Source organism: Pyrus communis, chromosome 16, assembly GCF_041283825.1.
Source record: "Pyrus communis isolate YQ-2024b chromosome 16, ASM4128382v1, whole genome shotgun sequence".
Lineage (NCBI taxonomy): Eukaryota > Viridiplantae > Streptophyta > Magnoliopsida > Rosales > Rosaceae > Pyrus > Pyrus communis.
Genome location: NC_142580.1, coordinates 3,782,156 through 3,807,179, shown reverse-complemented (window position 1 = coordinate 3,807,179; position 25,024 = coordinate 3,782,156). Strand labels below are relative to the sequence as shown.

General features: G+C 39.1%; 4 protein-coding genes across 5 annotated transcripts; 1 reads left to right on the top strand and 3 right to left on the bottom strand.

Annotated features, from left to right (window-relative positions):
• The first annotated feature begins 488 nt into the window (after positions 1-488).
• On the top strand, positions 489-3,970 carry LOC137731648 (protein ENHANCED DISEASE RESISTANCE 2-like). Its single transcript, XM_068470820.2, has 10 exons — positions 489-793; positions 1,116-1,440; positions 1,734-1,817; positions 1,918-2,157; positions 2,270-2,408; positions 2,499-2,661; positions 2,757-2,885; positions 2,979-3,173; positions 3,413-3,535; positions 3,631-3,970. The coding sequence occupies exons 2-10, from the start codon at positions 1,167-1,169 to the stop codon at positions 3,739-3,741; spliced, it is 1,458 nt and encodes a 485-aa protein (XP_068326921.1). The 5' UTR covers positions 489-793; positions 1,116-1,166; the 3' UTR covers positions 3,742-3,970.
• A 283-nt stretch (positions 3,971-4,253) lies between these two features.
• On the bottom strand, positions 4,254-7,065 carry LOC137731647 (putative WRKY transcription factor 3). The gene is made up of 4 exons (XM_068470819.2): positions 6,451-7,065; positions 5,511-6,220; positions 5,252-5,413; positions 4,254-4,889 (listed from the first exon to the last, which is right to left on the bottom strand). Exons 1-4 carry the CDS (start codon positions 6,889-6,891, stop codon positions 4,616-4,618), a joined length of 1,587 nt encoding a protein of 528 aa, XP_068326920.1. The 5' UTR covers positions 6,892-7,065; the 3' UTR covers positions 4,254-4,615.
• Positions 7,066-12,739: 5,674 nt separating this feature from the next.
• On the bottom strand, positions 12,740-14,849 carry LOC137730851 (eukaryotic translation initiation factor 5A-2). The gene is made up of 5 exons (XM_068469841.2): positions 14,607-14,849; positions 13,765-13,887; positions 13,618-13,674; positions 13,415-13,489; positions 12,740-13,127 (listed from the first exon to the last, which is right to left on the bottom strand). Exons 1-5 carry the CDS (start codon positions 14,727-14,729, stop codon positions 13,026-13,028), a joined length of 480 nt encoding a protein of 159 aa, XP_068325942.1. The 5' UTR covers positions 14,730-14,849; the 3' UTR covers positions 12,740-13,025.
• A 6,976-nt stretch (positions 14,850-21,825) lies between these two features.
• LOC137730852 (Transducin/WD40 repeat-like superfamily protein) lies at positions 21,826-24,982 on the bottom strand. Of its 2 annotated transcripts, none has more exons than XM_068469842.2 (10): positions 24,675-24,982; positions 24,449-24,579; positions 24,136-24,218; positions 23,481-23,732; positions 23,238-23,310; positions 22,928-23,008; positions 22,764-22,845; positions 22,511-22,611; positions 22,319-22,423; positions 21,826-22,185 (listed from the first exon to the last, which is right to left on the bottom strand). In XM_068469842.2, exons 1-9 carry the CDS (start codon positions 24,900-24,902, stop codon positions 22,339-22,341), a joined length of 1,116 nt encoding a protein of 371 aa, XP_068325943.1. In that variant the 5' UTR covers positions 24,903-24,982; the 3' UTR covers positions 21,826-22,185; positions 22,319-22,338. The 2 variants fall into 2 exon arrangements, with proteins under 2 accessions (XP_068325943.1, XP_088544435.1); XM_088688309.1 differs by having other exon boundaries at positions 21,826-22,081; positions 24,675-24,957.
• Positions 24,983-25,024: the final 42 nt, after the last annotated feature.

The window sequence follows — 25,024 nt, the reverse complement described above, 5'->3', positions numbered from 1 at the left end:
ACTAGCCTCCTTTGGACCTGAAAATGATGGATAATTGTAGTTCGTCACTAATTGTCCCCCTTTTAAGGAGAACTGATTTCAAGACTATCTTCCTTCATACACACACTTGATACTTATATTTGACCGCTAGATTGAATTGAGAAAATAAAATGAAAATAACAAAAAACAAACGGTGTGTAAAATTCATTTCTTTTGTTGAAAGGGTGGTATCCACATACTGATTTTTACCTCTCACACACCCTTGTTACTTTTTATCATTTGGTCTTGTTTAATTCATTTGATCCAATAGTCAGAAATTAAAAAGAGTGTGCGAAAAGTAAAAAATAATGCATGGATATCACCACTCTTGTTGCAATTGAAAACTTAATCCAAGAAAGAAAAAAAACCTAAAAACAACTAGAAAGCCAACTAAGATAAAACAAGAAAAAAAAAAAAGAAAAGGTAACCCGAAAAAAGAAAAACAAAAGATAAAGGAGGGGACGAAAGCAGAGGAAACAGAGAGGGACAGAGAAAGAAGGAGATTTAAAAGGAAAATAGGATCCGAGTACAACGGAACCTGTCTTCCTTTCCTTCCTCTGTTTCTCTCTCTTGTGTTAGGACAGAGTGTTTTCTGTCTTGTAATCTCTGTTTTTGCATTTGGAAATTAAAGCAAAAAACTTTAAGGTGGTCGAAAACAGAGAGAAGAACAGAGCAAGTTCCAAAGGGAAGGAGGCCGAGTTCCTCACCAGGGAACGACGGTTTTCCTCTTCTTTTGTGTTTCATGTCGGAATATTAATTCCTAACCCCTTCACTGGTTTCCTCTCTCTCTCTCTCTCTCTCTCTGCATGCAATTATTTTCATTTCCTCGTAATTTACAATCATGCGTAATAGTCCGCTATGGAAAGAACGTCCGTTTTTAGATAATTCACATTATCTACACATATTCGAAAATATTTGTATAATAAGAATGAACGTCATGCATGAAGAATTTCCGTCACGCAGAATAGTGTTCTATATTCTTTAATGATGTTCTGTATTATATTGAGTTATTTATTATAATCCTATTCAATCCAATCCTAGGCACCGAACGAGAGTCATGTGGTTTTCTAAACCGGACTTTTATTTTTGCCTTGCAGGTTAAGTACATCTGGAGTGTCCTCTACATTACTTGAAAAAAACTTGCTGCCATGGGCGTCTGTGTCTCAAAACCACATGAAACTATCAACCCTCATCAGAAAAAGGTCCACAGACACGGCAAGCGCCGGAGTAAGGGGAAGAAGACGAAGAAGGTTGCTTCCGTCGCCATCCCTGATGCGCCCAAAAGACGGTCTGTGAGTGAGTTTGTGCATCTTGACTTTGAGAAAGGTGCTGCAACCACCTGCAAGAGATCTGAGGTTTCTAATGGAACATATCATCTCACTCAGCTTCAGTGGAACCACAGTCAAATTGATGCAAATGGCGGTATGTTTCAAATGTTTAAGGCCCGTTTGATAACCATTTCGTGCTTTGGTTTTTAGTTTACATCATGAAAAGTTAACACCAACAGAACCCATCTTAAGTCAAATACTTATGGGAAACATACGTAAAATCTTTTTACAAATCTTCAGTCATATCGTACACAAACTTTTTTACTACAGGGACGTTAAATGGACAGTAAAATTAATTAATCGAAGATTTGCGAAAAGTTCTATCTTATTTCCCGATTTTTTCTGTGTTAAGTGATTTCTGACCATAAAGATTAAAACTTTGTGTAGGGAAAGGCCCAGGGGAAGCATGGTTTGACTCACTAAGCATTCTGGAATCTGATTCAGAAGATGATTTCTGCAGTGTGCATGGAGGTAATGCACTCATGTCGCCAATTGATTTCAATCTTTTCCGTTTTTGTTGCAATTGCGAATTTTCGGTGGCTGAAACTAGTTCTTTGTTTTCGGGTGCCAGATGGGTTTCCTTTAGCAGGGAACATCCCAAATGCTCAATTGCTGCAGTATGAAAGTGCATCATGCATCGTAGATAATGGATGTAAGTACGAAGGGTTCTACGAAAGCTATCTAAAAATCGATGGAAATGCACGCCATTCTGTCGAGAAAACCCAAGTGAGTTTCAACGACAAGAGTCAGAAGAACCCGGCGGTGATCATGCTTTATAAGAGGAAGTCTGTTGACGACAGCGAAGGGAACAGTGAGTACTAAATCTAAATGTGATCAAAATGTGAAGTTAGAATCTAAGCAACATTTTATGTATGCCTACATGCTCTCTTCTACATACTAAACGTGTAACAATGGATGAACAGGTGCGTCCGATCAGAAGTACTTATTCCGTCCAAGAGCAGGACTTCGAATCCCTTGCTCAACTGAAGAGAAGTCAGCTCCGGGATCCTGGTCTCCAGTTCCACCTTCAGTATTCAAGCTCCGCGGCGAGAATTATTTCAAGTACATTACTTGTTTTCCTGTTGCTAATTTTGTTTTGTTTTCGTCATTCATTTCGGCTGTCTAAAAAATGAAAATTTTTCCGACATGCAGGGATAAACAGAAGTACCCTGCTGCAAACTGCAGCTCGTACGTACCAATTGGTGTCGATTTGTTCATCTGTCCCCGAAAGAGAGATCACATTGCTCAGCATCTTGAGCTTCCTTATGTAAAACCACATGACAAAGTTCCTTCCCTCCTCATTGTTAACATACAGGTCCCCCCTCTCTCTCTCCCTCAAAATACTTCGCTGAAGGATCAGTTTTCGTTGTGTTTTTGGTGATATTGATTCTGGTGTTCTTGTTGTTGCAGTTGCCTACTTATCCTACAACAATGTTCCTCGGCGATTCAGATGGGGAAGGCATGAGTCTTGTGCTATATTTCAAAGTGAATGAAAACTTGGAAAAAGAGATATCATCTCAGTTTCAAGGTAGCATCATGGTAAGATTAATCGCGAAATTTTCAATTCCCACATCTCTGATCCGGGTGCAAAGAAGACGGACTTATTAACGAAGCTTTGTTTTTGTGTCGCAGAAATTCATTGAGGATGAGACCGAGAAGGTGAAGGGGTTTGCAAAGGAGTCTCTGGTTCCTTTCAGGGAAAGGCTAAAGATCATGGCTGGACTGGTCAATCCAGATGACCTCCAGTTGAGTTCTACTGAAAGAAAGCTCATACATGCTTACAACGATAAGCCGGTGCTTTCACGCCCCCAACATAACTTCTTCAGGGTAAAATGAATACGAAAAATTCTCTTTAGTTTGATGTTTTTACGAGAAACCCTTCAATATGGCAGCCTGACCATGCGGCTGGTCAGGCCACTCTCATAAAGGAACGGACCTCACATGGGCATAATTTCCCACTAATTGTGAGAGTGTCTGATGGGTTATATGGTCAGGCTGTCCTACTGGAGTTTTTTTTTCTAGGTTTTTACACTAACGCAACTGTTTTTATGTAATTTAATTGACAGGGGCCTAATTACTTTGAGATTGACCTGGATATACATCGGTTTAGCTACATATCCAGGAAAGGACTTGAATCATTCAGAGACCGTTTGAAGAATGGGGTACTTGATTTGGGATTGACAATCCAAGTAAACTCACAAACTTACCATTCACTGTTACAGTAAATATGCATCCTGCTTTTCTGTAAAATTTGAGTTTTGTTTGACGGTGTTGGTGGTTGCAGGCACAAAAACAAGAGGAACTGCCGGAGCAAGTCCTGTGCTGTCTACGCTTGAACAAGATTGATTTCGTGAACCACGGTCATATTCCGACTCTCGTAACCATGGACGATTAAATCGGACAGGCACCGAACCTGGATCCTGGAGGGTTTCTATAATTCCGGCCAAAACACCAAGCAAATGTTTGTAAACATTCGGGGGCTTCGACCGCGCTTCGACCTAATCCAATGGTGCAAGAAAGGGAAGACAAAGAAATGAACTGCAAATGCATTACAATTGATCTTGCACAAAATGTCATCAGTATCTGTACTCTTATGCTTTATAGTTAACACTTTACACCATGCATTTGCCATCCGTCCTCAACCATTAAACCTGTGACCCGTATCTAATCACCGCGATAAAGCTTATAAGAACGAGGATATAAAAGGCCGTAAGAACCTGATTAGCGCTTTTTCTTGTACATGCCATCGACTAACGATGATTAGCACAAAGTTTTGTTCTACAATGTCAGATGTGCGCAGAGATTGGTGCGTGCTGACACAGCAACAAAAGGAGTACCAAGCAAGAACAAAAGGAGAAGTACACAATCGAAATAGGCAACCCGACAGTGGAAGTAATTTTCTTGGAGTTTCAGGCAAACATCGATACATTATTACCAAACACGAGTGTAAATAATCATATAAAACAACATCACTGCTTCCATATACAAAAGAATAAACAGAAGTTGTAAATTTCAACAGAGTATGCTTGTTAACTAGTTTACGTACAACAAAAATTTGACCTGACTTCTTCCTTATCCTTTATTCTTTTTCATAATTACCTCTTTCCTTTGTACATTAGCAATTCGGTAACTGGGCCTTGATCAAAACTATGGCCTGTAGTGAAAGACAGATTCGGGCAAACATAACACTTACAACTTTTGCCTGCTTCGTCGAAATTTTACATTCTCTGATTCCTCGTGCTTGCTTTCCTGATTGAAACTCACAGAAACTATGTTATTTGTTCTTCTTTTAAACGTAAACTGGCTATAGGCTGCTGGTCCTTGTTTCTAAGATCAATCTTGTCCATCTTCCCAGTTCCTGGATTGACTGATCTTAGATTTGATGCGTTGTTGTTGCCTGTGTAGTGGCTGCTTGTTTTAGAAGCTGGTACTTCATGATTATGTTTTCCCTCATATGTCGTTATGACAGCTTTAGGATCTGTAGAGGCTCTCTCTATGTGCTTACGGACATTGCATGCAGGGAATGTGCATTTGTAATAGCTCCTGTAAAATGTAGCAAAGACTAATAAGGAAATTTTTAAACCAACCATACAACAAGGAATTACTCCTTTGATTGAATACCTTAGGCAACATAAAATTGAAAACAGCGGGACACCAATGGAATAAAACTAGAAGGTTCGGCTTTCAGAGTACAGGACAATATTTCAAAATTATTCTTCCAGGATTTAAATTTATACGGAGGTAGATTTGTTAATATTCAGTAACATATACGATTATGTTACCCCTGCGGCTGCGGAAACAAAACAAAGAACGATAAAGATAAGTTCCACATTCTATTCTTAATTATCTGCTGATATGATTCTATTAACCTAGAGTCCAATAGCTTGTAGTTTCAGCAGTATTACCGTGGATAAGGATTGCCCTTAACGACTTTCTGCCCATACTTTCGCCACCTGTAGCCATCGTCTAAGAGGTCGACTTCGCTGGTTGTCTGCACTATGATTCTAGGCTCTGTCACAGTCCGATGTGCAGAAGCTGGCGCCAGTTCTGACCTGACCTCTGTATTTCTGGAAAATAAAAGTTAATTTTGTTAAGAATACATGACAAACAAGGAACTTAACTTACGACAAACATGGCATATGCTTATCAACATAAAAGATCTACCTTCTCTTGGTGTCAGGTTGATCTTCATCTTTCTCATCCACTCTGGTTTCAGCACCCCCTACTTCCTCACTGTCACTTGTCCCGGATAAATTATCATGTGTTGCTTGGCTGGATTCCTGACGCTTCTTAGACATTGAATAAGGACCTGTCCCTTCTTTTGATTTGTTCGAATTCCCACCATGAACTTGCAAAGCCATGTCGGAATTCGCCTGACTATTTGCATTCGGATCCTTTCCACGCTTGGACTGAGGACGTTCATGGTTATGCTCGCCCTTGTAAATAATTTCAGTTATTTGTCCGTCAACCGAGCGTTCAACCTTCTTCTTTACCGGACAATTTGGATGCGTGCACTTGTAATAACTTCGAGGAAACTCACTACCCTTGACCTGCTTTTGCCCATACTTCCGCCAATTGTAACCATCATCGTTAGGCTTATCGACAGCAAATGAAGACGGTTGGGATATCTGATCCGAAAGGGCAATGTCGGATGATTCTTTTGTGGCAACGGCAGAGTCGGGTGTTCCAGACGGTATCTCTTGGGGTGGCATTGTATCGGAAGTAAGGGATGGAGGGTGCGTCAACGATGTGGCGGGTGCTGTCGAGAAAGACGTTGAAAACTCGGCTGAGAAATTGAAAAACGATGGAGAGAGTGCAGCAGCCTGAGCCGTGACCTGTGCTAGCGCCTGCTGGTGTGTCATCCCAAAGGGTCCCTACAACGATTCAGAAATCACAGCCATAAGAAGCAAAAAGGGAAAAGTTACTAAATTTAGAAACTCAAATCCTCTGCCTTTGTTTTCGGAGTAACTAAAGACGAGATATTAATCTAAATCGGATAAAAAAGGAAACTTTTCAAAAAATCCCAGCTCCCTAATAAGCAAACAGCCAATGGTAACATAACAGTAATTCAGAAGATAGAAGAAGTGATTGACGAGTGGAGTACCTGGCCAGGTGAGAAGATACCCGGCGAGTCGAGAAACCCGGACGGCGTCGGGACCGAAAACATCGGCGGCGGTCTGTTCTGCTTGAACCGGAATTCCGAGCCGCCATCGTTATCGCCGGAATTTCGCTTTTCTAGCTGCGGGAACCCCGGCTCCCCCGGGGATGGAGACGTCATGGCTCCGGCGAGCAGCTGGGAGAAGGACTTGCAGTCATCACCGTCGGAGAAGAAGTTGGAGACGAGAGTCATGGGCCCGGGGCTGAAGCCCAGGCCCAGACCCGGGCCAGTATTCCCGCCGGCGCCGGAGCTGAAGATTGATTCGAAAGAGGTGCGCGACGGGAGAGTAATAGTGGGGCGCGGAGGATCATGCGTCGCTGCGGGCTTCGACGGTTGCGATGATCCTGGCGGCGGGGGGCCCGGCGGCTGCTCTTGGTTGTCGGTCATTGGATCAAAATCCGAAAACAAAGGGGATAAAAAAAGCAAGAAAATGTTTCAACTTTAAACTCTCGTTTTCTTTTTCTTTCTTTCTGCGGGAAGTTTGTGTCCTTCTGTTTTGTTTTTGTATTTTTCGGATTAGGGGATCTGAAATTCTGCAAAAAGTCCACGCCGCACATACCTGAAAGTCCTTTCCTGATTTTCCTTTAAAAGAAAAATTGGTTTTATTTAATTTTTGGGTATTCATTTATAATCGGTGACGCTACCGAGATTATTTCTTCGATCATATTTTGTAAACCATATTATATAGTGGTTGATGATTGCATTTTTACTTTAAGTCATAAAAAATGAATTCATCATCAACCGAATGATTCAAAATATGATTTTAAAAGATAGTCTCCATAGTATTTTTATTTTTTATTATTATTTTTGGATAAATTTCATTTATTAGATAAACTATCGTTTGACTTTTGAATTAATACCTCAATTGAAATTGAACCGTCGAACTATTTTTTGGTAAATTAAAACCCGCTCCCTAGGCACACGCTGGTCTTAACATGCTGGGGCGAGGAAGTGTCTTTAAGACTAAGCAAAGATAACATATTGAAAGAATTGAACTTATCGAACAAGACTTATTCCACTGGTAGCAACCACCAAACCAATAGAGCAAGGGTTAGCTCCACAGCTAGTCAACATGTAAGTAGGTCCATTACCGGCCAGCTCCCAACCAGTCGTTTCAATATATGATTTTATCTTGTTTTAATTTTATTTATTATCCTTGATCAGGACCTAAACATTTTAAAAGTGGCCAATTCTTTCTTATCGTTAAGTTCAATCCAGTTTTCCGTTAAGTCACGACTAATGACCAATAAAAGTGGCATATTTTTATTGGTAAATGGCATGTTTTTATTGGTCACTATGGGTGACTTAATGGAAAACTGGATGAACTAAATGACTAGGGAAATTTTGGCTATTTTTTAAATATTTTAGGTTCATAACTTATCAAAAAATAATTTCAGAGCAATTTCAACTATGACGATAATTCAGGAAATCAAATCATAGTTCATTCTATTTTATTTATGAGCTTTTGGGTTGTTTGGTGTTGGTGGGCCGGTGAGGCTAAAGTTGCTAACTACTAAGCCTATGCTTGAAATGACGGTGATGGCCCTGAGACTTTTAGGAACTACGAAATTTCCATCTTCCAAGTGTGAGAATGGAGGGGTAGTGAAGGGGAAGAAGTAGAGTCGTTTCCCTAGATATCTGGATTATGGATTGTACTATGATATCTGTGGACTGCTTAGGTAATCTCCTACCAAAAGAGGGTAAAAGGACCATGTTTAGCCCTATAATTCTAAAAGATATATATATATATATATATATATATATATATATTATTTTTTGACTTGAAACGATAACGATCTTATTTTATTAGGAAATCGACATACAATCATCCAAGAGAATATCCTGGATTAATTCCGGAGGTTCCTCAAACCAATGAAAGGTAGATAAAAAATCTAAGGCCAACTTGGCTATTCTATGAGCTGCACTATTAGCGGAATGACTAGCATGACAAATTTTGGAGGACCCAAAACCTCTTAGACACTCCCGGACATCATCCAACAATAAATCCAAAGAAGAGGACCCCTGCTTCAGTCTCCCAATGCCCTGAACAACCTGCAAGGCATCACCCTCTAGAATAATACATTGCACATTCCGTTGCTCATCCCAATACCATATTTTATATAATCTCCAACCTAGGGGGGCAAAGAGTCATAGCCCAAAATATAGTTGTTCGACAAAAAACTCATCTCCAACTAAAGGGGGCTATTTTTTAGCACCTCAATAATTTATTATTTTATTGAATTAATATGGTTAACTAAATTAAATTATCATATTAAAATAAGATTTTTGGACATATTTTGAGTGCCACTTGTCGCTAAATAAATAAGCCTCTAGATTTCTTATCTTTATATAATCTCAATAATTTTTCGGATAGAATGTGAAAAATTGAAATAAAATGAGGTACGATAATACCAAATGATGAAAAGAATGTAAGAAATTGTGTAGGAATGACATAGGTATTTATAGAAAAAAAAATTGGTCTAAAAAATAATAAATTCAAATTCGAACGGTAATCTCAATTTGCATTTTCGGAGATATAAATGTAATTCTCTTTGATTTGTGAGACTCATTACTAAAAAAATAAAAAATAAATTTACATTTTTATTTACATCTTCGGACTAAAACACTTGGCATCTTGGAGATGCTCTAACATGAATGATCGATATAACTTATAAGTTGTATTTATAAAAAGACAAATACACAATATGAAAAGATTTATTTGTAGATTCTTTGAGATGCAAAATATGGTTAGAGCCAAATATATACACCAAACAAAGCAAATGCGTTGGAAACGTGTTGGCGCTTGGCATATATAATTAAAGCATGGAAAAGAGAGCTGTCACATGTTGTCTCACGGGACGGACAGTCGCACTCACAAACTGCACATAAATACATGTAACATGTTACAACTTGACCATTTTCAAAATTATTTGTCTGTCTTCACCCCCTCCATCTTCGAACTCCTCCGTAACACGATTAATAATACAATGTTATATGTACATTTTTATAACGTGCTATTAGTAAATTAGTATTATAGTATTTTGTTAAATTATTGGAAAGAAGGAGTTAACAACCACGGAAATAGATCATCTTCAGATTTCTTTCATCAAATTCATCCAATTATCTATTTTGGACCCTTGAAATTTAATCTAACGGTTAAATTTATTATAACTTTTAAAGAGACTTCCTATTTTCAACTGTTGAATCAAATTTCAAATATCCAGATTGAATGATTGGATGAATTTGGTGGAAATGATCCGAGAGAATCCCTTTCCAACAACTACAATTTACAAATCCAACAAATATGGTAGATAAATACATTAATTTATGAATTTGCGGACAACGTGCGTTCTATTTTTATTTATATATTAGTGGATAATATATTAATACGTATGAATATTACTCCTACAAGGAGACGAGTTAGTTGGTGTCCACACATATTGTGCCAGGAGTTATTGTCCAAATAAAGAACCTCCGTATAAGTCGCTCAACGTGTTATTATACATGTCCGTTACATGAGACAAGTTGTCACATTCCCGTCCAGACCCTCATCACATTTTGGGCTCGACTCTACCGTAGCACGATATTGTCCGTTTTGGATCCCTGCCACATCCTCACGGTTTTGTTTGTGGGAACTTACACAAGAACTTCTCAGTGGGTCACCTATCCTGGGAATGCTCTCGCCCGAACTCGCTTAACTTCAGAGTTTCGATGGAACCTGAAGCCAGTGAGCTCCCAAAAGGCCTCGTGCTAGGTAGAGATTAGAATATACATATAAAACTTACAGGATCCACTCTCCTGGATAATGTGGGATGTTACACAAGCCATAAATAATTATCCTACGTCAAAAAGTTAAGAAATCGTACAAATGTTTAAGAGTTTTTATTTTTATCAAATAATAAATTTTATTAGATTAGATGTTAGATTAATCACTAATAGAATCTGAACTCACGTCCTTATGTAAGGGCTGAACTTTTTTTCACCACTGTGATAAAAGGTCACTTCCGTACAAATGTTTAGAGTTAAATTGCTTCGTGTATTCATAGTTGATTTTGGAGTGGGACTACAATATTATGTGATTTATGTTGATCTATTTCTTTAAATCATAATATATATTTTTTAATACAACATGATATTGTTCATTTGCACAAACCTAATTAGAGTTGGTATTAACCACTAGTTTAAAACTTAGAAGACCTTACTAGCTCACCAAATTCTTTCTGCATTGTGACACGTAGTTCAGAGCATTTATTCAAGGGGATCACCATTATTTTAAAGAAATGAGGACTAGTTGTGGGGTTCATTTCACATTAAATTTTAACGATCTAAATCGTCTATTTTTTAAGTTGCATTTCATAGATATTCTTGCAAAAATCAATTAAATCTGAAAATATTTACGCATTTGATTATCATGATGAAATTTCAATGTTTTTTAGAACATAGTGTTCGTCAACTTTCTTTAACTCAATTAGATACCTCAAACATTTTCGATTTAGCTAATATTTTGTAAGGATGACCTATGATGTGCAACTTGAAAAATAAAAAGTTCAAATCGTTAATGTTCAATGTAAAGTGAGCCCCACGACTAATCTCACTCCTATACATATATATATATATATATATATATATATATAAATGAGTCTTAACAAAACACTCATAATACTGTTAACTTTTAAAGTTAAGGACATTTTTACTCTAAAAAGTTACTCCTGGTATTATTAACTTACAACACCTTCATTTTGGTTAAAACTCAAAGTTTTCAAGTCATTTTCATTAGTTTTCATTAAAAAAAAGGGGATCGTTTAGATAGAGGGCAGGGGATCATCTCCGGATCCCTTCCTCTTAATCCACCAAATCAAGAAATTCATGCCATTGAAATTTCATCTAATGGCTACAAACAAGGACCCACTTTAAAAGTTATAATAACTTCAACCGTTGGATCAAATTTCAACGACACGGATTTCCTGATTAGGCGAATCAAGAGGAAGGGATCTAGAGAAGATCCCTTTCCTAGATAGAGGGCCCGGTCTAATTTTTTTTTGTCAATATACCCATTTCAATGAATTATATAAAATGCTATTTTTCATTAACTAATCATGTTCGGTTGAATTTCGTTTAATTAGATGTGAAAAGCACATTCTTAGTCATGCCAAACATCTCTTGCACGGTTTAATGACAAAAAAAAATAGTTGTAAAATGATTGTCGGAGATTTGTTGCTATTTGTATTTGGTCAAATGGGCATCAACACAAAATTGAATGTCAATAATATGCACGTTTTACGTTTAAACATTACAGTTTGATATGCACATTTCTTTTACTTTTTTCTTATTTTCGTAGGTTATTTATGTTGTTGATGTGTCAAATTTGATTTGCAAAAACGAATAATGGCTACTTTCGACGAGGAGCCAAGCAAGTAAATTTTTGGTAGCTCCACGACAATGCCATGTGACTTTGTCTCTGATAATATCCGACTCATATACACGTTTGTATTAATAAAGGTGGGTTGGTACTACCAACCCCTTGTCAAGGTTAATCATTTGTGTTCATTGAATCTCTCTCACATCTATCGACTTTGCTTTAAGTTTGCTTTCGTCTATTTCGTTGATCCTTCATGGCTGTCATGTCAACCGTCGAGACAGCAGCAGCAGCCCATGATACAACAGGGGGAATGATAACCAGGATATCGGAAGCTGCCGCGATTACAAAACTCGGAATCAATGTGTACATAGTGAACTGTGAAGGCAGCAACAATCGCGGTGTTAAAACATTATTTGGAGACCCACGCAAGATGTCGGCATTTGGAGTAAGACAGAGATTTAAACCACTTATGACTATGAATCGTCCCAATGCAATATCAGAGCTGCGACACCCAATGGTACTCCGGTCGTTTATGAGAGAGAGATTGACCGGTTATGGCTTCTTCTAATAGGTTGGATAGGTAAACTTGCCGGCACCGAGCAACCACGAGATTCATGAATTTTAAAGAATCTCTCTTCGCTTAGTTTCAGTTTGACACAAAAAGTAGTGTTGTATTCATAGAAGCACTTCAGAGAAGCAATTCCAAACAAGCTCCAAAACACCAAACAGACCATCTGGTTACCAAAGGAAAGCAAAACTGTACAACCGCAGGGTAGGTAACTTTGCGCAAAACCACAATCACAGTACAAGTTGGCAGAGAGAAATTTAACACAGAAATACCAGGCAAACACAATGCAACACGAAGAATCCGTCAAGTGACAAAAAACCCAGGACCATGGAAACTTTGAAGTCAAGAACAAGTGAAGGTACTATACAGTCTTCAATATAACTCAAGCCCATACCATGAAATTGGGGGATTGGTTCAGAACAGTAACAGAACAAAAATATTGATAACGACACGCTAATTAATGGCAACATCAACTTATAACCCAAGGCCACCTCTAATCACGAACAGCAGTTCCTGAGAGGAATGACCCGAAAGATACTGTTAACCGTTCCATTTTGAATCTGAAAACTAGCGTTCCCGAAGAACAAAGTGCATCTATTTAGGACCAATGTCCTTGAGGGCGCAAATCTGCTCCTCTCCCATAGCAGACATGACAGAAACAACCAGATCCTTCCCCTCTGCAAACCCATCCTTGATCTGCATAAGATACCAAAAACCATTTAAGACTCTACAAGGATAACCAGCGGGAAACATACTTATAAAAGTAGTTAAGCAAAGGAAAAAGTTTTAAAATGTGTCGAACAGTAAAAGTTAATCCTCGAGCACACATGGATTCTACAGCCTTTCAGGAATAAAGACGAACTAGCAGCATAGACAACCCCAAGACAATTGAAGCCCTAACAGACATGTACAAGCACACTATCCCATTCAAACTAACTAAGTGGAAGAGACGAATGTTACAGGGGCCATGTTACAAAACTAACCTGAGTAAGCAGACTGTCATCGGTTGGAAGCCTCAGGTCATCCTTGGTGTTACCATTCTCAGTCAGCAGACTCACCTTCAGTAAGCAACAGATTAAGGTTCAAGCCAGGTAAAGCATTGTAAACTCGTGGGAACATCCAAGTAACAAGCAACAAACAATAAAATCAATGAATTTTATAACAACAAACAAAAGTGCAATCTTACAAATCCATCCTCAGAGATATCGATCAGCTGGTAGTCAGTACGGTTGACATGTGGAACCTGCAATACAAAGGTACAAACATTAATATCCCAACGGAAGAAAATAAAAGACATGCTTAAATATAAACCAAACAAACTTGAGGTTCATACATCACAATTGTGGGAAGATGGAACAATATCCTCAAGCTTCTTGGCAGTGAAGATGTCGATACCGACAAAGTGGCACTTAGCATGACCGTGCTTTCCAGTCTTGGAGGTGGAAACTTCCACAACCTGTGACAACATTCCATTAGTTAGTTGTTCTTTCACGTTTGTATCACAGCCACAAAACATTAATCCAAACTGATATAATAACATCACGAGAAGACATTAAACAATCAATTCAGCACATATATTCACTCCCTCACAATGGACAGCTACAAAACAAAAATCGAAAAAGAAAACAAATTCAAATATTATTCAGACATGGAAGATGCAATACGAGCTCAGCCTCGAACAAGTTTCGCGATAACAGCTGTGTGTGTATGCGCGCATATATATATACACACACACATATATATACATATAAGTAACGGCATTCCCCGTTAAGATAACAGGATTCTGTATACAAATTAAACTTGAAAGTGTTCAGATCAAAACCATCCATGCATAATTATTATCAGTTACAGGTAGATAACAGCAATCAGTAACATTTGCAGTCAAAATCAAATAATTTCATACATAATTGATCACCTCAACACCTATCTAAACAGTCAGAAGAAACAAAATCGGTAAAACAATAAAATCGTAATTAAACCTGATTAAAATCAATTCCGATCTCAATAAAACTGTACCGATCATAATCTTAAACAGGCGAGATAATTAATCAACAAATCCATACGGCATGCAAACAAATATCAACGATCGAATGAAATCGCGCGAAGATCTGAAATCAAAGCCCTAAAATACATGCAGATCGGAAGAAAATTCGGGAGAAAGGAGAGAGATCGAACCTTGCATGGCCTGGCTTTGATGACAATGTAACCGTTCTTGCGGATAGTGCCGGCCTGTTGAGGGTAGGTCTTGGAAGCTCCGGCGTCGGCCTTGGATTCGAAGTGGTGCTCCTCGTCCGACATGGCTGGTTCTGATCACTCTGAGAGAGGAGAGAGAGGAAGCTAGAGAGACCAGCCAGAGGATACGCGGAGGACGGGAGATTTGGGAGAGAAGGTAATTATGAGAAGAAGACTAATACTTTAGGGTTTCTGAATTTAAATACTTTTTATATTTTATTTTTTGGGTGAGGGTCGCTGCCCGCCGTTGGATGTATCATGTGCGGCATGTGCACTCGGACATTTTTTTTTTAACATGGGCCGGACACAATTAGGCCCATTGGTACTCAGCTATTGGACAAGGAAGATGATTCTCTCTCTCATCTTGTTCAATTTCTACGTGAACGATTACAATTAAGTTACGTTAACATTTTATATTATTTTTTTATCAAGATAATAAGACAAAACGCAAAGTGTGAGGCAAGGGGAGGGAAGGGGATGAAAATAAGAAGGGAGAGAATTCTGCTCCCAAAAAGGAGGGGGAGAGAAGATGATGAAAATAAGAAGAGAGATAATTCTACTCCCAAAGCGTACATTAATTGGCATTATGCTATTAGTAGTATATCGATGTTGTTATTCCCAACAAGATGTACTAATATGTTATGAACATATGTTTGTAATATTGATACAGTAACAAAAGTAAGTAAATTTTAAAGGCAATCAACTCAAAAAAAAAAAAAAACAAAAACTTACGCATAACGAGAACACTGCAAATGGTTTCATAAATTTGCAGGCTAATGTGCAAAAGGATCCAACAAACACACATCTTTTATAAATGTCAATGTCATCAGTGGTGACGGCAAGGTTTAGATATCAATATAAACTACCATGCTTCATGATTTTTCATCTGAAACTTAAGGATTCAATCAGTGGAAAGTAAACAAAACCCATGAAAGTGGATCTGTCGAGGCTCACAAGTCAACAATTCATAGTTGAATATCAAAGTGCGGAACAAACAAAATTATAAAATAATAAGAATATTATTAAACAAAAGAGAATGCTGGAACGACTACAAATCCCCAAGAGGTTATATTGTGACTAACTTGTTTCTCAAACTAAATTACAAGCAATATTTATAGAGAACTAAACCTAAGAAACCCTAACTCAGTCGAACTAGGCTCAAATCCTAAACTAACAAGCAAAACCCAAGTACTAAAATAAACCTAAATACTAATATTTTCCAACATTCATCACCTCGTATAAGTTTCAGTTCCTCAACAAGTTCATAAAGTTACATAGCATAATTATAATTAGGGTAAATATCAGTTTACTACCTTCATATTTCGTGGTTTTCAACATTTAGTACATCAAATTTTTTTCGTCCTAGAGTCATACCAATGTTAATGTTAAATCTACCATTAACTGATGACGTAGTACCTATGTGGACGATGACGTAGCGCCTATGTAGACAATGACTGGGCGCCACATGTCATTAGGGGAATTCATGCGGATTTTTTTTTTTGGAGAAGGAGTTAAAAAAATTCAAAAAAAAAAAAAAACAAGGCCCCGTCTTCTCCCTCCCTCCCTCATCCCCCCGTACCCCTTCCCTTTTCTCTTCCTAAATCAACCTTACCCACCTCAACCCATAATACGCCGCCCCCGTCGCCTTCCTCTCACCACCTCACTGGAACCGAGCCCTCAACCCTTTCACTTTCTCTTTCCTTAACGGCTCTGCTCATTTTCGGACCAGCGACAAAGATCTGTGATCACTTGAACGTGCAATTTCACATCCCTAACCCTAATTTCTGATTCCCCTTCTCAATCTCTCCGATTCGATTTGATTCGAGAGCAGCTAAAACGACGCCGTCGCGATGGGTGATTTCAACCTCGCGCTTGTCATCGTCTTCGTCTTCAATGACTACCTGCTCCTCAATTACCAACACCCCGACAGCCGGGTCGGACCTACAAGCGGACTTCCCTTCACAATCCGCATGCGTCCCACACTCGGGCTCCCTTGGCAATGCCCATTGTAACTCCATTCCCGGTTCAGGCCACCGATCAAAGGGCAAACCCAGATCCAAGTTCACGAAACTCGTGTATGCGTTGCAACCTTTCAGAACCCAACAACTACAACCAAAAGCTTGTTCTGCAGCAATGGAACAACATGAAAAATAGAAGCTGTGTACGGAAAAGAATCACTGACTGGTCGATGAAAGTTTTGGGATTATTCTGCTTGCTAACTGACATATGCCTGTATTTTGTTAATCAGCCGACAGATTTGATGAAATTTTATAAAACTAGGGTTTGGGGGGTTGGTGCAGAGTAGAGAATTGAGGGATAAGGGAGTAAGGAGGAGAGAAGGGAGGGAAGGGGTGTGGGTTGCAAAAGAGAGAAGGGAGGGAGAGAGTGAAGCGGGATGAGGGAGGGAGAAGATGGGGCGCTTTTGTTTTTTTTTTTTTTTTTGAAATTTTGAATTATTTTTTAACTCATTCTCCAAAAAAAAAATAAAAAATCCACGTAGACCCTTAATGGCACGCGACGCTCAGTTATTGTCCACATAGACGCCACGTCATTAATTAATGGCAGACTTAATAGTTTGACTAACGGATGTATGAGACCATCCCAAAATTAACACTTTAAGTAGGACTCTGAAACGAAAAAAAATTGATGTACTAAATGTTGAAAATCACGAAATATAAGAGTAATAAACTGATATTTACTCTTATAATTAACTTTACATGGTGTTTTTTTTTTCACCACAAATGTACACAAATAGAACGTGTTCCGGTTAAAAACTTTTAGGGGGCGTTTGTTTGCCCTCACTAACTCGGACTGGACTGGACTAGCTATTAGTCCAATACTGTGTTTGTTCCATGCTGGGACTAACATTAATGAGACTAAAGGGGACTAGCATGGACAAAACCCTTCACTAAGAGGTCTTAGTGAGACCCCCCAATAACCATGGGACTAGCTAAGACTATCCTCTATTTCTCGTCCTTGTCATGCTCAACGACCACTCCCGACAGACTCCTCGTCATCGCCGGTCACCTAGATCAATCATTAACTTCCCGACTCTCTTTCAGATCCATTTCACAACCAACTTTCATATAAAATATACCAAATTGAAGCTGGGAGTGACAAGATTACGATTTTACTTGAATCGAGGCCAAAATGTGGTTGAATGTGGCCAGAAAATGGCCTGGAAGTCTCGGCCTGTTTGGGCTTCTTCAAATCCATGACAAATTTGAGCATGCAAAGCTAAGATCTCGGTCCAGGGATGGTGATGAATTTTTTGGCGGTGCTAACTTCATCCAATTTAATGAGGGTTGACCAAAAAACACATCGGGAAACCTGCAACTCGTCGGGAAAATTGGAGCCGTGAGGTTCCGTTCGAACAACGCATAGCTAGAGATGGAGGGAGGACAGAGAAATAGAGACTGGAATCAATAAGGAGTTTGACCAGGAATGAGAAAGAGACATGAATTGAGAGGTCTGAGAGGAAAAAAAGAGGGAGAGGGTGGGACGATGAGAGAAGAGGAAAAGAGTGGGACGGAAATGGTAGGAAAAGATGAAGAAAAAGATAAGATCATAATAAAATATTAATAATTTATATATTAAATAAAATAATATTAGAATTTGTTATTATCCAACTTCTTAGTCCAATACTGCACCAAACGCTTCACTAAGTTAGTCCAGTTTAGTCTAGTCTAAGCCAGTCCAGCTTAGTCCTTTAAGCTAATCCAGTCCGAGATAGTCCGGCGCAACAAACGCCCCCTTAATTGACACTTAAAACTAGACGGATACACTAAACGCACTAAATCTAGATTTATATATGACTTATTCTCTGATTAGACATTAGCTCTAATTGTGCTTAAAAACTGGCAACTGTACGTGTAATTTGAAAGCGTGGTTCTCATGTTTGACAAAAAAAAAAAGTACGGTTTTTTTTGAAGCCACTAATACCTCAAAACAAATAACACATATATTTGGTATTTATCAGAGCCTGAATTTCATAAGAAAATTTTGGTGATATATCACGCAACATATGTTTATATTTCCAGCATCACATTTGTGTGATAATAAACATTATGTAACTGCATAATAATTGGTTGATTGGGCTCATTGCTTATTTATATTTTGACAGATGATGGCGCGTTTGTTTGGCCGGATTAAGTTTCACTGGATTGGACTACTTAGCTAGGATTAGTAGTCCAGTGTTTAGTGTAAATTAGGATTGTGTTTAATGGGATTAAGCCGGACTCGTGCCGACTAAATCCTGCCTTAGGTGGGCTTAGCGAGAGCCACCAAAAACGAGGGGATTCGTAATCCCGTTTTTGTTCTTCGCTTCACCTCGTGTTTCTGTTCTTCGATTCACCGCTTCACCTCCCTTTCTGTTCTTCACCTCAGGCTTCACCTCATGTTGCTTGCTTTGCTTCTCTCCTCCTTCCTCTTCTCCATCTCAGAGGATCTCCAAGTATGCAATATTGGGTTTGACAGAAACGGATCCAAGAAATCCAAGCCATCACCGTCTTTCACTTCCCTAACTCCACAAACCCCGACTCGTCGCCGGTCAGCTCGCCAGGCATCGCTGCAGGCCGGTTTCGCCGCTCCACAGACTTGCGGCTCCGATTGAATCCACAGACTTGGAAAGCTCTCTCCAGTTCGAATCTTGCACCGAATAAAACCTGAAAAATAAGGGAGGGAAGGAAAGCGTGGGACGGAGAGAAAACCTTGGAAAGCACTCTCCACCACTTCCCTGTGTTTCCCCCTTCCCCAATCTCTCTCTGTCATTCCTCTCCTTGTTTCTTCTCACCCATCTCTGCAACTCTCCTTCCCGAAGCAAACACACCACATCCACACCCACACCCCACCGCGACCTCCACCAGACTGTCTCACACCTTCTCGAAGACTCTCTTCTCCTTAGTCTCTTCCCTCTCAATCTCTCTCTCCCGACGCCTCTATCTCCAATTTCTCACACCTTTCGGATCTGTCGATTCTGAGCCTCCTCCCTCTCGATCTTTTTCTCCCAGTCTCTCTCTCTCTCTCTCTCTCTTTCTATCTCGATGCCTCTGTCTTCGATCTACACAACTTTGCTGGTTTTCGCTCCCTCTCGAACCGGAGATCGTCCGATGGGATCTCGATCGAGAGGTTTCGGACGTGGAGAGTGTGGGACGGAGAGAACAAAGGAGATAAAGAGGGAGAAAAAGATGGAGGCTTCTAGAGAGATGAAGAGTATTATTAGAATAAAAAAGGTGGAATTAATTAATATAATATTATTAGATATGAATTAAAAAATATAATATTATAGTTTGTTATTATCCTTCTTTTTAGTCCGACACTGCACCAAACGCTTTACTAAGCTAATCCAGCTTAGTCTAGTCTAAGCCAGTCCAGTTTAGTCCCTGCAGCTAGTACAGTCCGAGACAGTCCGGTGCAACAAACGCCCCCCTAAAAGTTTTGAGGTATAGGAGAAAACTAAAAATCCACTACATATTTAAGAATTAGTTGGCTCACGATATGTTGGTCATCGAGGCTAACATGTTATAACCATAAAGGTCATTGGTGCCTAAATTTTTGTCACAAAATTGTGATACAAGTACGATGGACGCCATACATGGATGTCAGGGTTCTGTTACCTTTGAAAGTGTTGACCCTAAAAATTACAAAACCTACGTGGCGCGCAGGCCGAGTAACTAGTAAGCTAACTACGTCCTTCGGTCGAATGCGGGGCGTGCCAACTCGTCGGCCGAGTCTGGCCGAGGAGTAAAATTTGTTGATGTAGCTTTGAGCGCGTTGCTGACTTCTTTAACTTGCGATTGCGACCGAGGAAGGAACACTCTCGGTCTCTGGGTTCTACAGCCTGAAGACAAGGCTGCTAATTCTGCGGAGTTCACAAATCGTCCGAGCCCGATTCGGTCACTGTGATTATATTCGTGAGAGTATAAGCACGTCGAATCGAGACCAAGGTGTATGGGCACAAGTACTCGAACGTGATGTATGTCTTGATGGTAAACATAGTTCGGCCGTCGGAATGCCGAACCCTGAAACTCACTTGTGAGTATCCAATCATAAAACCACTCGGCGACCAGTACGCCGAGCAATGTAATTCGTAACACCTAACTATGCCGAGAAGGCTAGCAAGGTGACCTCTGCCAACAAAGGTTCGAAAACCTTTCTCGACCGAGACTTGGATAGATAATCGGTCGACCTCGACGCAGTGCTGTTTATCCAAACTGAAGATGCTTCTCGGTCGGCTGATTCTGCGGTAGCAGTGCTGTTTATCCAAACTGAAGGTGCTCGCCGGGCGCTTCCACAGTGCTGTTTATCCAAACTGAAGGTGTGTCGGCAGGAAAAGAAAAGGAAAAAATCTCAAGGTGTTGAGAAGTTTTGCGCAGGGCAATTGTATGCTGAATTGGAGATCCTTTCTGCTTGCATGATTTCTTGTATTTATAGTGCCCCATTCCTTGAAACCGACTCCGATTTGGATTGGGAGTCCTTGTCCCATTTCGCTTCTTCTTCGAACAAGCCTACTCCTACTGGGATTCTGAATTTTCCTTCTTTTCGGGACTTCATTCCTTGCTGGTCGAGAATCCTAGTTGCACCAGGACTTCCTCGACCTTTCTATTTATCTGGACTACTTCTGATGGGATTTGGCCAACCCTGCCAACTGGCCCGGGCCTTATTATTCGGCCCATAGTATTTATCATCTCCTTGGGCCGAGCACATCCTGCTGCTCGACCCAGCAATAATATTTCGGGCCCAAACAGAAAGAAAGTTAAAATAGACGATATTTATATTTTGAAAGGAAATGCAAAAAAAGACAAGCCACGTGTCCTGCTTTTTTCATACTCGGATATTTTGTTTTGCACTTGTATACACATTGTCTTTCCTGTTTTGTTTTCTTTAATTTATTTTGTTTTTTTCTTCTTCTTTTGAGCTTTAATATGGACTGAACACAATTAGGTTCATTGGTACTTTACGTTTTAATCAGCTATTGAACAAACGTCCATTAACTGCCATTATGCAGTAATATGTGTTGTTATTATTGTCAACCAGATGTAACATGTTATGGATGTATGTTTAATATTGATACAGTATCTAAGGCATCAACGACACATATGAACACAACGGATGTAAATTTTGAAATGAATTAGTTTAAGGAGCAAAACTTACACAAAACGGATACACCAAGACGGCAAATGGTTTCATAATTTGCAGGCTGATGTGCAAAAGGATTCAACAAACACATGTTTTACAAATGACAATGCTTCATGCTTTTCCATTTGGAAATTCATGGATCCAATAAGTAAAACTAAATAAAACCCATGAAAGTGGTATCTGTCTAGACTTTAGAGGAACGGTACATAAGTTAACCACAACGACATTCTACAACAGACGCAATTCCTAGAATTCTAACTTTGCAGCTGACTGCTGTTAATCTGCAAATCAAAAATAATTTCGGCGGGTACATCATTGCATCAGGTTCAAAAGGGACAAAGCTTAATAAACAAGTACCCCGAACATCATAACTTTACACATGATCCTGAAAATTAAACAGAATTTGATTACATTTAGCAGTCCAAAGGCTTTTGGTTCCAAAGTCTGAGATATCACAGATGATTGCGGCCTATCCTAGTTTAAATATAAGTATCTGACCCAAGATTAAAGTTCATTACCTTCATCTTAATGTGTACAATTAGTTTCTGCTCGAACTTCCAACAGATACAGATCTCATGTTGTCATTGCCAACTTCATGAATGAATACCAGAGGAAGCTCTTCTCTAACAAATGGAAGCGAAAAAGAAAGATACATAATACTGAGCATACGAGGACAGAGAAGTAGTAAATCATAGTAGAAACATACTCACATTTCATTAGCTTCTTGATATGTGTAGCTTGATGCAACAGCCAGAAGTTGTCCCCTGTGGTTGTACGATAAGGATGCCACACTATTTGGGTATCTAGGCAACTGAAAATATGTAAAGGTTAGAGAAGTTAATGAAGATTAGTAATAACCAAACATAAATTAACAATAAAATCAACTAGGTCAAGCAATAAATGTTAAATACATTCACTGTGAAAGCAGAAGCAGCAAAATCCACGAAAATTTAATGAAAATACCTGAAATAGTCTCTTTTTGCTTTTAGCATCCCATGCAGTAACATAACCATCATTGTCACCGGTAACAAAGGCGCCATAGATGCTAGATCAGAAACATTAAATCGAAAGTAAGTTTTCATAATTGAGTTTGGTCAAAGCTGATAGAGTATTAGAGTTGCACATACAGCGGATTGAATACAATGTCATTCACCGATGCTAGGTGATATCTCTTATCAGTTGACTTTGGATGACACCGGAACATATATCTGAAACAAATGTTAAGAGTACTATGATAGAACTCATAGAAGCAAATGTGGCTCAAGCACAAATAGGTATTACAACAAGTAACATTATAATTTTTTTATTCCTTCCGAACAGAACTACATAGAACATAGCAAATGACAGTTTGTAATTAAGCGAGGCAGATTATGTAGCATGCCAGGCTTGGATATGTCAATCATATAAGAACATAGACTCCAAGAATTGACCTGTCACCTGATGTCATCTGAACTAGACGGACAGGAAATCTCCAATGCTACACGTCCATCTATCGAGCCAACTGCAAATCCTGCAAAGACAATTCAAAATTTCTATAAGATACAGGTTGTGATTGCAATACAAAATCAACAAGAAGACCTAGAGTCTATATAAATTGGCCAATTCAGGTATTAGTAACTATTGCTGGAACACGGTTTACAACATACACAGCTACGTGAAGTATAGTGGTACTGGTAATACCTTTGGCATATGGAATTGAGCTAACACATAAAATCTGGACGTCCATATGTGAATCTTTTGATTGAATTGGCTTTTCTAGGTTTCGCAAATCATACACACATATTGATGATCCAATGGCTACCATCATATCAAGACCTGAGAGTGACATGGACATCACCTCCGAATCGAGATTTCTTGCAAACACAAAACCCTTCTCTGTACGCGTGTCCCAAGATAATATCTTCCTGTCCAAACCAGCAGTAATTACTTGGCCTACAACAATTAAGGAGAAAATTTGTTAACATTCAGTCACAAAATCATAACAGAGAACATCACGATAAAGAAGAAGATAGCATTATCAGCCTATCGTAAGTCCACTAAGTCTATAAGTTCAATTGTTTCCACGACCCATGCCATAATGATCATATACCGCAGTTAGCAATTCCGAACTTTATGAAACATTATGCATAAAATCCTTAATTTAATTGTAACAGAAAAAATAATACTCATCCGTGCTACATATATTTCCTATTAAGCAGTTGGTTTTAAGCTTTTCCTAATATCCGTTGAAAATTTGAAAAGACAAACTATGACTTATGTAAAGTTCAAAATCTGTATTTAGAAGGTAAATCAGAATTTAATGTCAATGAGAGCGGAATGGTAGGTAAGAGCTTACTGGTTTCGTCCGAATATCCAACGCATGTTGATATGTCATCGTGATTTCCAATTGAATCATGAATTCCAGAATGTAAATCGTACCTTGAGTATAAGAAAACCCAGAAAAGAGTCAGCACATATTGCTTTGACAATAGAAAGGAAAATTAAATCCCTCATAAATATTGCAAGAAAATATGAGAAATTAAACCCCATTAACTTATAAGGTTATGATTACCCATCAATTTAAGCTAAAAAGTAAAGTGTTAAGACAGTGGTCAAGGTTAATTTCAACAGAGTCCCACTGCAAAATGAAACAAATCCCAGTGACAAACCTTCTGATGACGCCATCAGAACCGGCAGCAAACGCGACGGACTCGTCCTGGAAACAGCAATCGAGGAGCGCCGCTTCCGACGGAGCCTCTAATCTGAGCTGTGAGCTTCCGACGTCGTACAATCTTAAGCTCTGCAAAAAGAAATAAAGAATCAATTTTTACGATTGAAAAGCCAAAAGTGCTACAAACTACAAATTGCTAAGCACAAAAGTGGAGCAACACTCACAGAGTCCCAAGAGGAGATGAGGAGGTTGTCGGATTTCGGGGCGAATCGGATTCTGGAGATTGCATCTCGGATCGGGTATTCGAACTTCAAAGGAGCTCCGCTCATTGTGGTCCTAGTAGACCGAACTGGCACAACGATCCAACGTACAGAGCTGGACAGAAATTTCACTAATTTTTTCAGAATTGATAAGAAATGGAGCTTTGGGATTCCCACCTCTTTCGGTTCCATAAACCCTAGAAATTGCCAGTGAGGATTTGGGAGGGAGGGAGAAGATGAAAAGTTCCCGCTCAGTGCAATAAATATCTGTTGAATTCAAATTGAGGCTTATTTGTAAACGTCTAAATACATTT